This window comes from Somniosus microcephalus, chromosome 8, assembly GCF_052327205.1.
Source record: "Somniosus microcephalus isolate GS21.2 chromosome 8, FLI_Smic_1.0, whole genome shotgun sequence".
Lineage (NCBI taxonomy): Eukaryota > Metazoa > Chordata > Chondrichthyes > Squaliformes > Somniosidae > Somniosus > Somniosus microcephalus.
In genome coordinates, this window is record NC_140994.1 from 267,898,103 (window position 1) to 267,914,714 (window position 16,612).

Sequence of the window (16,612 nt, forward strand, 5' to 3'; positions counted from 1 at the left end):
TTCAGGGCAGCACCCTCGCTCCACGCACTGGCATCTGCTGGACTACGTCATCGTCCGAGCGAGGGACCGCAAGGACGTCCGCATCACCTGCGCCATGACAGGAGCGGACGACTGCTGGACCGACCACCGCCTAATCCGCTCTGTCATCTCCATCAATGTAGCCCCAAAACAGCGGCGGCAACAGAAGCAATGCCGCAGGAAAATCAACGCTGGAGCACTCAAAGGCCCCGCTAAGAAAGCCCTATTCAGCCTGCGCCTCACAGCCAACCTGACTGAAAGAGTTAAAAGGGCTAAAATAAGGGAATTGAGGAACCGAGCATATATCCAAATATATAAAGAGTTGTTATGTACAAGTTCCATAGGGAAGTAAGGTGAAATGTGGTCAAATGGTCAAACTGACAGTTACTAATTGAATAATGTGCACAAACCGTTCGTTACTAATTGAGGAATGTGGTAAAGATAACGTATGGGGTCACAGGACTATGTAAACAGTCAGAATGTGTACACGGGTCGCAAGAATTTGCATCCAAAATCAACTGTATGATGTAAGCCACGACTTAGAACAAAAAACTGTATATAAGGCAGGGGATCTTAGCGATCGGAGAGCATTCGTCCCAGGATGAGTGACTCCCCTGTCGACTTGTAAAATAAAGTTGATTTACTGAACGAACCTCCGGACTCCGAGTGATTGATTGGGAATAAGGCGGACGTCGACCCTTTATATCAGACGGTCTGTCTCGGGGAGAAGAAGCTCTCCCGGTTTACCCTTATACAATTGCCTTCTCCCAGTGGCGAAGAGCTCCTCCCAGAGTCGCAATGTGGATTCCGCCCACTAAGGGGCACAATGGACATGATCTTCACCGAGCATCAACTACAAGAGAAATGCAGGGAACAGCACCAACCGCTGTTCGTGGCCGCCTTTGACCTCACAAAGGCCTTCGACACAGTCAACCGTGAGGGACTATGGAGTGTCCTCCTCAAATTCGGCTGCCCTCAAAAGTTTGTCACCATCCTCCGCCTGCTTCATGACGACATGCAAGCTGTGATCCTGACCAACGGATCCACCACAGACCCAATTCATGTACAGACTGGGGTCAAGCAAGGCTGTGTCATCGCACCAACGCTCTTCTCGATCATCCTGGCTGCAATGCTCCATCTCACCCTCAGTAAGCTCCCCGCTGGAGTGGAGCTAATCTACAGAACAAACGGAAAACTGTTCAACCTCTGTCGCCTCCAGTCCAGGTCCAAGGTCGTCCCATCCTCTGTCATCGAATTACAGTATGCAGACGACGCTTGCGTCTGCGCTCACTCGGAGGTCAAACTCCAAACTATCGTCAACACCTTCACCAAAGCACATGAGAGCATGGGCTTTACACTGAACATCCGTAAGACAAAGGTCCTCTACCAACCTGCCCCCGCCACACAGTACTGCTCCCCGGTTATCAAAATCCATGATGAGGCCTTGGACAACGTGGACCACTTTCCATACCTCGGGAGCCTACTGTCAACAAGGGCAGACGTTGATGACAAAGTCCAACACTGCCTTCAGTGTGCCAGTGCAGCCTTCGGTCGCCTGAGGAAGAGAGTGTTTGAAGACCAGGACCTCAAACCCAGCACCAAGCTCATGGTCTACAGAGCAGTAGTGATACCTGCCCTCCTGTATGCTTCAGAGACATGGACCATGTACAGCAGGCACCTCAAAGCACTGGAGAGGTACCACCAACGCTGCCTCCGCAAGATCCTGCAAATCCATTGGCAGGATAGGTGCACCAACGTCAGTGTTCTTGCTCAGGCTAACATCCCCAGCATCGAAGCTTTGACTACGCTCGATCAGCTCCGATGGACGAGTCACAGTGTCCGCATGCCCGATACGAGACTCCCAAAACAAGCGCTCTACTCGGAGCTCCGACACGGCAAGAGAGCCCCAGGTGGCCGGAGGAAATGCTCAATGACACCCTCAAAGCCTCCTTGAAAAAGTGTAACATCCCCACCGACACCTGGGAATCCCTGGCCCAAGACCGCACAAAGTGGAGGAGAAGCATCCGGGAAGGCGCCGAACACCTCGAGTCTCTTTGCCGGGAGCAAGCGGAAACCAAGCGCAGGCAGCGCAAGGAGCGCACGTCAACCCAAGCACCCCACCCACCCGCCCCTTCAACCACCGTCTGCCCCACCTGTGACAGAGACTGTAGGTCCCGCATTGGACTCATCAGTCACTTGAGAACTCATTTTTAGTGTGGAAGCAAGTCATCCTCGGTTCCGAGGGACTGCCTAAGAAGAAGAAGATACCTCCAACCCTACCCACCCAGCTTCTCCCCATATCCCTAAACCCCACCACCACCTTCTCCCCATATCCCTCAACCCCACCCACCCACCTTCTCCCCACACATCCTCAACCCCACCTACCCACCTGCTCCCCAATCCCTCAACCCCACCCACCTTCTCCCCATATCCCCAACCCCACCTACCCACCTTCTCCCCAATCCCTCAACCCCACCCACCTTCTCCCCACATCCCCAACCCCACCCACCCACCTTCTCACCATATCCCTCAACCCCACCGACCCACCTTCTCACATATCGCTCAATCACTTCTCTCTCCAGAAACAAATCTAACTGTCTCTTGACGCCATTTATCTCTTTCCCTGATAACTTATTCAGCAACTTGTTTACCCATTGGGTGAAAACTTCTCCCAATTTCCCTTCTTACTCCTAGTCTCTGAATTTGGGATTTGAACCTTTCACAACAAGGACAGTTAATTTTTTTCCATTTTCAAATTTTAAACACAATTATGATATTTGATGATTGAGGTCATGTTAGATGTTTGCTGATTCTCACCTTCCACCATCACCTCTGGATGGCTGAGGATTTTCTCCATCGCTGCCCGTATACAGATCGCGTTCTCGCCGGCACTATTGCAGTTCCTGTTGTCCAATCCTTTCACTACTTCCACCATTGAGATCACCTGATTCCTCACCTTTGGCACCCGGTCCTGTGGCACAACAAAAATCTCATCACATCTGGAGAATCTAGCACGGCTTAGATACAGAGTAAAGCTCCCTCTACACTGTCCCATCAAACACTCCCAGGGCAGGTACAGCACAGGTTAGATACAGAATAAAGCTCCCTCTACACTGTCCCATCAAACACTCCCAGGGCAGGTACAGCACGGGTTAGATACAGAGTAAAGCTCCCTCTACACTGTCCCATCAAACACTCCCAGGGCAGGTACAGCACGGCTTAGATACAGAGTAAAGCTCCCTCTACACTGTCCCATCAAACACTCCCAGGGCAGGTACAGCACAGGTTAGATACAGAGTAAAGCTCCCTCTACACTGTCCCATCAAACAGTCCCAGGGCAGGTACAGCACGGCTTAGATACAGAGTAAAGCTCCCTCTACACTGCCCCATCAAACACTCCCAGGGCAGTTACAGCACAGGTTAGATACAGACTAAAGCTCCCTCTATACTGTCCCATCAAACACTCCCAGGGCAGGTACAGCACGGGTTAGATACAGAGTAAAGCTCCCCCTACACTGTCACATCAAACACTCCCAGGGCGGGTACAGCATGGGTTAGATACAGAGTAAAGCTCCCACTATACTGGCCCATCAAACACTCCCAGGGCAGGTACAGCACGGGTTAGATACAGAGTAAAACTCCCTCTACACTGTCCCATCAAACACAGGGCAGGTACAGCACGGTTTAGATACAGAGTAAAGCTCCATCTACACTGTCCCATCAAACACTCCCAGGGCAGGTACAGCATGGGTTAGATACAGAGTAAAGCTCCCTCTACACTGCCCCATCAAACACTCCCAGGGCAGCTACAGCACGGGTTAGATACAGAGTAAAACTCCCTCTACACTGTCCCATCAAACACCCCCAGGGTAGGTACAGCAGAGGTTAGATACAGAGTAAAGCTCCCTCTACACTGCCCCATCAAACACTCCCGGGGCAGGTACAGCACGGGTTAGATACAGAGTAAAGCTCCCTCTACACTGTCCCATCAAACACCCCCAGGGTAGGTACAGCACAGGTTAGATACAGAGTAAAGCTCCCTCTACACTGCCCCATCAAACACTCCCAGGGCAGGTACAGCATGGGTTAGATACAGAGTAAAGCTCCCTCTACACTGTCCCATCAAACACTCCCAGGGCAGGTACAGCACGAGTTAGATACAGAGTAAATCTCCTTCTACACTGTCCCATCAAACACTCCCAGGGCAGGTACAGCACGGGGTTAGATACAGAGTAAAGCTCCCTCTACACTGTCCCATCAAACACTCCCAGGGCAGGTACAGCACGGGTTAGATACAGAGTAAAGCTCCCTCTACACTGTCCCATCAAACACTCCCAGGGCAGGTACAGCGCAGGTTAGATACAGAGTAAGGCTCCCTCTACACTGTCCCGTCAAACACTCCCAGGGCAGGTACAGCACGGGTTGGATACAGAGTAAAGCTCCCTCTACACTGTCCCATCAAACACTCCCAGGGCAGGTACAGCACGGCTTAGATACAGAGTAAAGCTCCCTCTACACTGTCCCATCAAACACTCCCAGGGCAGGTACAGCACGGCTTAGATACAGAGTAAAGCTCCCTCTACACTGTCCCATCAAACAGTCCCAGGGCAGGTACAGCACGGGTTAGATACAGAGTAAAGCTCCCTCTACACTGTCCCATCAAACACTCCCAGGGCAGGTACAGCGCAGGTTAGATACAGAGTAAGGCTCCCTCTACACTGTCCCGTCAAACACTCCCAGGGCAGGTACAGCACGGGTTGGATACAGAGTAAAGCTCCCTCTACACTGTCCCATCAAACACTCCCAGGGCAGGTACAGCACGGCTTAGATACAGAGTAAAGCTCCCTCTACACTGTCCCATCAAACACTCCCAGGGCAGGTACAGCACGGCTTAGATACAGAGTAAAGCTCCCTCTACACTGCCCCATCAAACAGTCCCAGGGCAGGTACAGCACGGCTTAGATACAGAGTAAAGCTCCCTCTACACTGTCCCATCAAACAGTCCCAGGGCAGGTACAGCACGGCTTAGATACAGAGTAAAGCTCCCTCTACACTGTCCCATCAAACAGTCCCAGGGCAGGTACAGCACGGCTTAGATACAGAGTAAAGCTCCCTCTACACTGTCCCATCAAACAGTCCCAGGGCAGGTACAGCACGGGTTAGATACAGAGTAAAGCTCCCTCTACACTGTCCCATCAAACAGTCCCAGGGCAGGTACAGCACGGCTTAGATACAGAGTAAAGCTCCCTCTACACTGTCCCATCAAACACTCCCAGGGCAGGTACAGCGCAGGTTAGATACAGAGTAAAGCTCCCTCTACACTGTCCAATCAAACTCTGCCAGGGCAGGATCAGGGTTGGGAACATAAGGAACAGGAGGAGGCCATTCAGCGCTAGAGTTTGCTCCAGTATTGAATTAGATAATGGCTGATCTGTATCCCAACCCCATTTACTCGCCTTTGCTCCATATCCCTCGTTATCCTTACCCAACAAACATCTATCTATTTCAGTACTGTGAGAGGTGCCTTCATTCGGACGAGATGTTAAACCGTCTGCTCTCTCAGGTGGACGTAAAAGATCTCCTGGCACCATTTTGAAGAAGAGCAGGGGGAGTTCTCCCCGGTGTCCTGGGGCCAATATTTATCCCTCACCCAACATCACGACAACAGATTTACTGGCCATTATCACAGTGCTGTTTGTGGGAGCTTGCTGTGCGCAATTAGTTGCAGCGTTTCCTACATTACAACAGTGACTCCACTTCAGAAAGTACTTCATTGGCTGTGAAGCACTTTGGGACATCCTGAGGTGGTGAAAGGTGCTGGAGAAATGAGAGTTCCTTCTTTCTTCTTACAGTATTTTGCGAGCAGGTTCATGTGACATTTACATGCGTTTGCTGGAGTTTTACAAAGAAATCTAACAGGCGCCCCCTAACTGGAAGACCTTTTACTCAGCCAATGGTATTCCAGCTGAGGGGACAAGGTTAAGGTTCATGACCCAGAATGTGGGACAACTCCAGAAAAGTGTAGGCAAGAAATTGGGCCATTTTACCGAGCAAAATATTTTCATTCTTACATTTGCAGCAACATCTACAAAGTCGCCATGATTTATAATGAAGGGCTTTTGACAGAGTGAGCAGAGAGAAACTCTAGTGGCAGGAGGGTCGATAACCGAGAACACAGGACTGACAGGGTAGATGCCGAGAGGCTGCTTCCCCTCTCTGGAGAGTCTAGAACCAGGGGTCACAGTCTCAGGATAAGGGGTCGGCCATTCAAGACTGAGATGAGGAGGAATTTCTTCAGAGGGAGGTGAATCTTTGGAATTCTCTGCCCCAGAGGGCTGTGGAGGCTCAGTCGTTGAGTATATTCAAGGTAGAGATCAATAGATTTTTGGACTCTAGGGGAATTGAGGGATATGGGGATCGGGCGGGGAAGTTGAGGTCGAAGATCAGCCGTGATCTTATTGAATGGCGGAGCAGGCTCGAGGGGCCGAATGGCCTCCTTCTGTTACTGTGCGATTCTATGATTCAGTGGATGGGTGACAGTAATCTTGGGTATTAAAACTTTTAGAGTGTAGAAGGAGGGGAGATCGGAGAGAGGTGAGGAGTTCCCAAATCTTCACAAGGAGTGAAAGTCGGAGACTGGGCGATGAGTCTTGATTTTGCCACAGTGGGGATGGAGGGAGTCGGAGGGGGAGTGTGTGGGGAGACATTACCCTGTAGGGGATGGAGCACGGTGGAGGGGGAGTGTGTAGGGAGACATTACCCTGTAGGGGATGGAGCGCGGTGGAGGGGGAGTGTGTAGGGAGACATTACCCTGTAGGGGATGGAGCGCGGTGGAGGGGGAGTGTGGGGAGACATTACCCTGTAGGGGATGGAGCGCGGTGGAGGGGGAGTGTGTAGGGAGACATTACCCTGTAGGGGATGGAGGGAGGTGGAGGGGGAGTGTGTAGGGAGACATTACCCTGTAGGGGATGGAGGGAGGTGGAGGGGGAGTGTCTAGGGAGACATTACCCTGTAGGGGATGGAGGGAGGTGGAGGGGGAGTGTGTAGGGAGACATTACCCTGTAGGGGATGGAGGGAGTCGGAGGGGGAGTGTGTAGGGAGACATTACCCTGTAGGGGATGGAGCGAGGTGGAGGGGGAGTGTGGGGAGACATTACCCTGTAGGGGATGGAGGGAGTCGGAGAGGGTGTGTGCAGGGAGACATTACCCTGTAGGGGATGGAGGGAGTCGGAGAGGGTGTGTGCAGGGAGACATTACCCTGTAGGGGATGGAGCGAGGCGGAGGGGGAGTGTGTAGGGAGACATTACCCTGTAGGGGATGGAGCGCGGTGGAGGGGGAGTGTGTAGGGAGACATTACCCTGTAGGGGATGGAGGGAGTCGGAGGGGGAGTGTGTAGGGAGACATTACATAGAGTAACATAGAGATAGGAACAGGAGTAGGCCATTCGGCCCTTCGAGCCTGCTCCGCCATTCAATGAGATCATGGCTGATCCTCGTCTGAGATCATAGCTGACCTTACCAGTTCAGTACCCCGTCCCCGCCTTTTCTCCGTAACCCTTAATCCCCTTAGCCTTCAGAAATATATCCAATTCTCTCTTGAAAATATTTATTGAATTAGCCTTCACAGCCCTCTGTGGCAGGGAATTCCACAGGCTCACCACTCTTTGAGTGAAGAAATTCTTCCTCATCTCTGTTTTAAATGATTTGCCCGCTATTTTTAGACTGTGGCCCCTGGTTCTGTGCTCCCTGGCCATTGGAAACATTCTCTCTGAATTCAGCCTGTCCAGGCCTGCCATAATTTTATATGTTTCGATGAGATCCCCTCTCAATCTTCTAAACTCCAGTGAGTACAAGCCCAAACTATTTAATCTCTCTTCGTAGGTCATTCCCGCCATTCCAGGTATCAGCCTGGTGAATCGCCGTTGCACTCTTTCCATGGCAAGAACATCCTTCCGCAGATGGGGCGACCAAAACTGTACACAATACTCCAGATGCGGTCTCACCAGCACCTTGTACAGCTGTAGTAAGGTATCCCTATTCCTATACTCGAACCCCCTTGATATGAAGGCCAACATACCATTTGCCTTCTTAATCGCCTGTTGCACCTGCATGCTCTCCTTCAGTGACTGGTGCACAAGAACACCCAGGTCCCTCTGCACTTCCCCATCTCCCAATCTATTGCCATTTAGATAATAATCTACCCTCCTGTTTTTACCCCCAAAGTGGATAACCTCGCATTTATCCACATTATAGTGCATCTGCCACGTATCCGCCCATTCCCCCAACCTGTCCAAATCGCACTGTAGCCTCCTGACATCCTCATCAGAGCCCACCCCTCCTCCTAGTTTAGTGTCGTCAGCGAATTTGGAAATATTGCATCCAATTCCCTGATCCAGATCATTTATATATATTGTGAACAGCTGGGGTCCCAGGACAGATCCTTGCGGCACCCCGCTGGTCACTGCCTGCCACTCTGAAAACGAGCCGTTTATTCCAACTCTCTGTTTTCTATCCGCCAGCCAGTTCTCTATCCACGTTAATACTTTGCCCCCAATCCCATGAGCCTTAATTTTGCATGACAATCTTTTGTGTGGAACCTTATCGAAGGCTTTCTGGAAGTCAAGGTACACCACATCCACTGGCTCTCCCCCATCTATTTTACCAGTTACTTCCTCAAAAAATTCCAGCAGATTAGTCAAACACGATTTACCCTTTGTAAATCCATGTTGACTCTGTCCGATCCTTTCCCCATTTGTCAAGTGCTCCGCTATTTTATCCTTAATAATGGACTCTAGCATTTTGCCCACAACCGATGTAAGGCTTACTGGTCTATAATTCCCTGCTTTCTCTCTACCCCCCTTTTTAAATATTGGGGTAACATTAGCTACCCTCCAATCCACGGGTACTGTTCCCGAGTCAATGGAGTTCCGGAAGATGATCCTTAGAGCATCTGCTATCTCCAGGGCCACCTCCTTAAGTACCCTAGGATGTAGTTTATCAGGCCCCGGGGATTTGTCGGCCTTCAGTCCCCTCAACTTACCCAACACCATATCCCTAGAGATACTAATTTCTGTCAGCTCCTCCCTCTCATTAGTCCCTATGTTTGCCGATATTCCTGGGAGGTTATTTGTGTCCTCCTTTGTGAATACAGAACCAAAGTATGAGTTTAATTGGTCTGCCATTTCCTTATTCTCCATTATATATTCTCCCGAATCGGACTGCAGGGGACCGACTTGGGATTTTACCAGTCTTTTCCTCCTGATATACCGATAAAAGCTTTTGCAGTCTGTCTTTATTTTTGCTGCAAGTTTACTTTCGTATTCTATTTTCCCCTTCCTGATTAATCCCTTTGTCCTCTTCTGCTGTATCCTGTACTGCCCCCAATCTTCCGGTCTGGTGCTTTTTTTTGCCAGTTGATATGCCCTTTTTTTTGATTTTATGCTGTCCCTAATTTCCCTCGTTATCCACGGTTGAGTCACCTTTTTAGGTTTATTTTTATGCCAAACCGGTATAAACATGTTCTGGAATTCTTCCATTCTATCTTTGAATGCTTGCCATTGTCTATCCACTGTCAATCCCCCCAGAAACACCACCCAATCAATCTTACCCAATTCCCGTCTCATACCCTTGTAATTCCCTTTATTTAAGTTCTGGACCTTAGTCTCTGATTCAATTTCCTCACTCTCCATCTCGACTGAGAGCTCGATCATATTATGATCGCTCTGACCCAAGGGGCCTCGTACAAGAAGATTGGTGATAAGTCCCTTCTCATTGCACAATACCCAGTCTAAAATGGCCTGATCTCGAGTCGGCTCCTCGACATATTGGTCCAGATAACCGTCCCGAAAACATTCCAGGAATTCCTCCTCCTCAGAATTTTTACTAATTTGGGTAGTCCAATCAATATGTAAATTAAAGTCACCCATGATGACAGCTGTGCTCTTATCGCACGCTTCTCTAATTTCCCTTTTTATGCCTTCCCTCACCTCCATATTACTATTTGGAGGCCTATATATCACACCCACTAACGTTTTTCTCCCCTTGCTATTTCTCATTTCTACCCATACAGATTCCGTTTCATCCGAGTTAATATCCTTCCTTTCCATTGCATTAATCCCCTCCTTTACCAGCAATGCTACCCCACCTCCCCTACCTTTTTGCCGATCCTTCCTAAATATTGTATATCCCTGGATGTTAAGTTCCCAGCCTTGCCCACCCTGCAGCCACGTTTCTGTAATCCCAATCAAATCATACTTGTTTACCTCTATTTCCACAACTAATTCATCCACCTTGTTCCTAATGCTTCTAGCATTAAGATACAAAGCCTTCAGGCTTGCTTTTTTCACACTCTCATTATGAATTAGTTTGGCCCTTTGTGTTTCTCTCCTTTGCTTATTGCTTCTCACCTTTCTACCATCTATTTCTGACTTCATATGACTTCCCTCTTTTCCACTACCTAGGTTCCCATCCCCCTGCCAAATTAGTTTAAATCCTCCCGAACCGTCCTAGAAAATATTACCCCGAGGACATCGGCTCCCTCACAGTTCAGGTGTAGACCGTCCCCTTGGTACAGGTCACTCCTCCCCAAGAACTGGTTCCAATGCCTCAAGAATTTAAATCCCTCTCCCTTGCACCACTGCTCAAGCCAAGTATTTAGCTTATCTATCTTACTCTCTCTAATCTTATTAGCTCGTGGCACTGGTAGCAATCCAGAGATTACTACCTTTGAAGTCCTACTTTTCAATTTAGCTCCTAACTCCCTAAATTCAGCTTGTAGGACCTCCTCCCTCTTTTTACCTACATCGTTGGTACCTACATGTACCACGACAACTGGCTGATCCCCCTCCCCCTTCAGAATGCTCTGCACCCGCTCCGAGACATCCTTGACCCTTGCACCAGGGAGGCAACATACCATCTTGGAGTCTCGGTCTCGGCCACAGAAACTCCTATCTATCCCCCTTACAATTGAATCCCCTATCACTATAGCCCTATCCCTCTTTTTCCCTCCCTTCTGTGCAGCAGAGCCAATCATGGTGCCCTGAACCTGGCTGCTGGTGCCTTCCCCTGGTAAGTCATCTCCCCCAACAGTACCCAAAACGGTAAACCTGTTTTGGAGGGAGATGACCACAGGTGACTCCTGCACTACCTTCCTGCCTTTACCCTGCCTTTTGGTCACCCATTTACTGTCTGAGCTAGCCTTTACCTGCGGTGTGACCAACTCACTGAATGTGCTATCCACAACATCCTCAGCATCGCGTATGCTCCAGAGTGAGTCCATTCGCAGCTCCAGCGCCGCCATGCGGTCCGCTAGGAGCTGCAGCTGGACACACTTCCTGCACACATAGTTGTCAGAGACAGTGTCCCTGATTTCCCACATGGCACAGGAGGAGGATGGAGCGCGGTGGAGGGGGAGTGTGGGGAGACATTACCCTGTAGGGGATGGAGGGAGTCGGAGGGGGAGTGTGTAGGGAGACATTACCCTGTAGGGGATGGAGGGAGGTGGAGGGGGAGTGTGGGGAGACATTACCCTGTAGGGGATGGAGGGAGTCGGAGGGGGAGTGTGTAGGGAGACATTACCCTGTAGGGGATGGAGCGCGGTGGAGGGGGAGTGTGTAGGGAGACATTACCCTGTAGGGGATGAAATCTTCTCGCTTGTTCCTCAAATAGTTGGAAAGGTTTCCATATTTACAGTATTCCACGATCACCATCAAAGGACCTGCAACAGCACAGAGGAAAGAGCGTTAATGTAGACCATCACATAGTCCCTGGGAACACCACCACTTCAATTTTAGGAATCTTAGACATTTTGGGAGCTATAAAAGGTGACAGGAACAGGAGGAGGCCATTCAGCCCCTCAAACCTGTTCTGCCATTCTATCAGATTCAATTGGATTGCTCTACTATGATGAAAAGGTGGGTGAGAGAGATTGGGGATATGGGGAGAAGGTGGGTGGGTGGGGTTGGGGATATGGGGAGAAGGTGGGTGGGTGGGGTTGAGGATATGGGGTGAAGGTGGGTGGGTGGGGTTGAGGGATATGGGGAGAAGGTGGGTGGGTGGGGTTGGGGATATTGGGAGAAGGTGGGTGGGTGGGGTTGGGGATATGGGGAGAAGGTGGGTGGGTGGGGTTGGGGATATGGGGAAAAGGTGGGTGGGTGGGGTTGGGGATATGGGGAGAAGGTGGGTAGGTGGGGTTGGGGATATGGGGAGAAGGTGGGTGGGTGGGGTTGAGGATATGGGGTGAAGGTGGGTGGGTGGGGTTGAGGGATATGGGGAGAAGGTGGGTGGGTGGGGTTGAGGGATATGGGGAGAAGGTGGGTGGGTGGGGTTGGGGATATTGGGAGAAGGTGGGTGGGTGGTGTTGGGGATATGGGGAGAAGCTGGGTAGGTGGGGTTGGGGATATGGGGAGAAGGTGGGTGGGTGGGGTTGGGGATATGGGGAGAAGCTGGGTAGGTGGGGTTGGGGATATGGGGAGAAGGTGGGTGGGTGGGGTTGGGGATATGGGGAGAAGGTGGGTGGGTGGGGTTGGGGATATGGGGAGAAGGTGGGTGGGTGGGGTTGGGGGATATGGGGAGAAGGTGGGTGGGTGGGGTTGGGGGATATGGGGAGAAGGTGGATGGGTGGGGTTGGGGGATATGGGGAGAAGGTGGGTGGGTGGAGTTGGGGCTATGGGGAGAAGGTGGGTGGGTGGGGTTGGGGATATGGGGAGAAGGTGGGTGGGTGGGGTTGGGGATATGGGGAGAAGGTGGGTGGGTGGGGTTGGGGATATGGGGAGAAGGTGGGTGGGTGGGGTTGGGGATATGGGGAGAAGGTGGGTGGGTGGGGTTGGGGATATGGGGAGAAGGTGGGTGGGTGGGGTTGGGGATATGGGAAGAAGGTGGGTGGGTGGGGTTGGGGGATATGGGGAGAAGGTGGATGGGTGGGGTTGGGGATATGGGGAGAAGGTGGGTGGGTGGGGTTGGGGGATATGGGGAGAAGGTGGATGGGTGGGGTTGGGGGATATGGGGAGAAGGTGGGTGGGTGGGGTTGGGGCTATGGGGAGAAGGTGGGTAGGTGGGGTTGGGGATATGGGGAGAAGGTGGGTGGGTGGGGTTGATCTATCAAAGGGAGCGAGTTGTTTGCGACTAACACACCTCAGGAAGGGTATACTGGCCTTGGGGTACAGCGCAGATTCACCAGAATGATACCGGGACTAAAAGGGTTAAATTATGAGGACAGGTTGCAAAGACTCATAAGAACATTAGAATTAGGAGCAGGAGTCGGCCATTCGGCCCCTCGAGCCTGCTCCACCATTCAATGAGATCATGGCTGATCTTCAGCTTCAAACTCCACTTTCCTGCACTATCCCCATATCCCTCGATTCCCTTAAGATCCAAAAATCTATCGATCTCGGCCTTGAATATACTCAATGACTGAGCCTCCACAGCCCTCTGGGGTAGAGAATTCCAAAGATTCACCGCCCTCTGAGTGAAGAAATTCCTCCTCATCTCAGTTCCAATCCCTTATTCTGAGACTGTGACCCCTGGTTCTAGACTCCCCACCAGGGGAAACATCCTCGCAGCATCTACCCTGTCAAGCCCTGTAAGAATTTTGTACATTTCAATGAGATCACCTCTCATTCTTCTAAACTCTAGGGAATATAGGCCTAGTCTACTCAATCTCTCTTCATAGGACAATCCCCCCATCCCAGGAACCAGCCTGGTGAACCTTCGTTGCTCTCCCTCTATGGCAAGTATATCCTTCCTTAGGTAAGGAGACCAAAACTGTCCACAATACTCCAGGTGTGGTCTCACCAGGGCCCTATATAATTGCAGTAAGCCTTGTATTCTCTTGAATATAGAAGATTAAGGGGTGATCTTATTCAAGTGTTTTAAGGTTTTTAAAAGATTTGATCGGGTGGAGAGAGAAACTATTTCCTCTGGTGGGGGGAGTCCAGAACAAGGGGGGCAGAACCTTAAAATTAGAGCCAGGCCGTTCAGGGGTGATGTCAGGAAGCACTTCTTCACACAAAGGGTGGTGGAAATCTGGAACTCTCTCCCCCAAAAAGCTGTGGATTCTGGGGGTTAAGTGAAAAATGTAAAGACTGAGGCCTAGAAATTCAGCGGCCTGCGCCACCAGTTTGCGCCCAAAGAGGGCTTTTGCGCCACTGTGCAAACCTACCGCCATATTTAGCGGGGCGCTAATGGCGGCGTTAGCCAGTAGCGCTGCGCCGCCACCGATGACGTCATCGGTGTGCGCAGCGCCCCGCTAGTGCCCCGCTGGCCATATTTGGTTGCTGCCGCCTCCCCCGCGCCGGCCGCAAACAGCGACCGGTACACAGGGGCCTACCTGTGCCGGTAGTGGGGCGAGTTAAGGTGGAGGTGCGGCCGGCCGCTTTTTCGGCGGCCGCCTGCCCGCACCTCCGTCCCCGGCCTCCTACACCCCCCCCCCCCGCGGCATTGCCGGCTGTTTCCAGAGAGCCCGGCACTTCTCCTTGGTGCCGGGCTCATTTGCCGGCACTCGCGAGCGGGGATCGCACTGTTGCAGGCACCTCCCCCTCAAGAATGAGAGGAAGGCCTGCAGTACCGCAGGCTGCCATGCCGCAGCGGGTGGCGCTGCGGCACTTTACACGCCGATATTCAGTTTCAGCGCCCCAAGCGGGGCGCCGAAACCCTTGTTTAGCGGCCGGCTTCCACTTGGGGCGCTGAAACTGAATATCCCGCTGGCGCAAGTGGCTCCGCGCGCAGCGGTAGTTCCGGTGCCCAGGCGAGCTGGGCGCCCCTAACTGAATTTCTAGGCCTGAGATCGATAGATTTTTGTTGGGTAAGAGTATTAAGGGATACGGAGCAAAGGCGAGTTTGACACCGCTGATCTCGACTCGAGCATGAAAAATGGTGACTTGGCAAAGAAACCAGATACAGAGGCTTTGTCTAAAGTTAGTAACTGAAAATTCATTGAATGATATCAGCTAAAATTTAACCTTAAAAACATAAGCATATAAACAAGGAAAGGCCAATAAGCTCTCATAACATGATCATTAAACAAACTATATATAACCTGCCCTAACATGAATTCCATCTTTTATAATTGTTAAGGGAGTGTTCTGCAAAATTGTCTCCTGACCTCCAAAGAGCTAAATTGTATGAAATGAGGAATTTAACCTTACCTAAAGATGAAGCTAAATCACCGGGGAAGTTCACTTTACAAGACAAAAGTGTTCAGTGGCAAATAACGACAAATGTCATTGACCCATATGCTGACAGAATAATATAATCTGATCTCATTAACTCATTCCGAACTAGTGTTTTATATAGGTTTAGGAAGTTATGCTAAATCTATATAAAACACTAGTTCGGCCCCAGCTGGAGTATTGTGTCCAATCACGGGCACCGCACTTTAGGAAGGATGTGAAGGCTTTGGAGAGAGTGCAGAGAGATTTACTAGAATGGTTCCCGGGATGAGGGAATACAGTTACGTGGATAAACTGGAGAAGCTGGAGTTGTTCTCCTTGGAGCAGAGAAGGCTAAGAGGAGATTTGATTGAAGTGTTGAAAATCATGGAGGATTTCGATAGAGTGAATAAAGAGAAACTGTTTCCAATGGCTGAAGGGTCGATAACGAGAGGGCAGATTTAAGATGATTGGCAAAAGAACCAGAGACGACATGAGGAAAACTTTTGTATGCAATGGGTAGTTAGGATTTGGACCGCGCTGCCTGATAGGGCGGTGGATACAGATTCAAGAGTAGCCTTCAAAAGGGAATTGGATAAATACTTGAAGGAGAAAGAATTGCCGGGATATGGAGAAAGAGCGGGGGAGTGGGACTGACTGGATTGCTCTTCGAAAGAGCCGGCGCAGACTCGATGGGCCGAATGGCCTCCTTCCGCGTTGTATTATTCTATGAAATGGAGTTGAGATCCAGATCAGCCATCGTCTAACTGAACAATGGAACAGGCTCGAGGGGCTGAATGGCCTCCTCCTGTCCCTGTGTTCCTAATTCAGTAGGAGGCCTGGGCTGAACCTGGGACCTAATTCTTTGTGGCTGCACTGGGTGTTACCGGACTCACCGGGACTCTATGGGTGCACTGGGTGTTACCGGACTCACCGGGACTCTGGCTGCACTGGGTGTTACCGGACTCACCGGGACTCTGGCTGCACTGGGTGTTACCGGACTCACCGGGACTCTGGCTGCACTGGGTGTTACCGGACTCACCGGGACTCTGGCTTCACTGGGTGTTACCGGACTCACCGGGACTCTGTGGGTGTTACCGGACTCACCGGGACTCTGGCTGCACTGGGTGTTACCGGACTCACCGGGACACTATTGCTGCACTGGGTGTTACCGGACTCACCGGGACGCTGTGGGAGCAAGAATTCTGTTTTTCTAACTCCACCACTGTTGTTTGAGAGCTAATGTTACGCTGCTAACAGATTCATGAAGGGCCGTTGATGAAACCTTTTCATCACACAAGTCCATTTATAGATTGCAACAGAATGGCTCGGCACGAAAATATATTGAAATGGATGTCACTATTATTCCGGATCCACATCTGTCCGGTAATCAGCAGAGGAAGTCGATGTTTTGCTATAATTACACCAGAATTGGAAGACAGTAAATAAT

At 50.9% G+C, this 16,612-nt stretch overlaps 1 protein-coding gene across 2 annotated transcripts in view; it reads right to left on the reverse strand.

Annotated features, from left to right (window-relative positions):
• Nucleotides 1-16,612, reverse strand: part of flt4 (fms related receptor tyrosine kinase 4) — a 361,767-nt gene that overhangs the window by 60,672 nt on the left and 284,483 nt on the right. For both annotated transcript variants that reach the window (XM_085996053.1, XM_085996054.1), the window contains 2 exons: nt 11,644-11,732; nt 2,836-2,989 (listed from right to left, as the gene is read on the reverse strand). In XM_085996053.1, the coding sequence (XP_085852179.1) occupies nt 2,836-2,989; nt 11,644-11,732 (243 nt within the window). The remainder of the gene's footprint in view (nt 1-2,835; nt 2,990-11,643; nt 11,733-16,612) is intronic.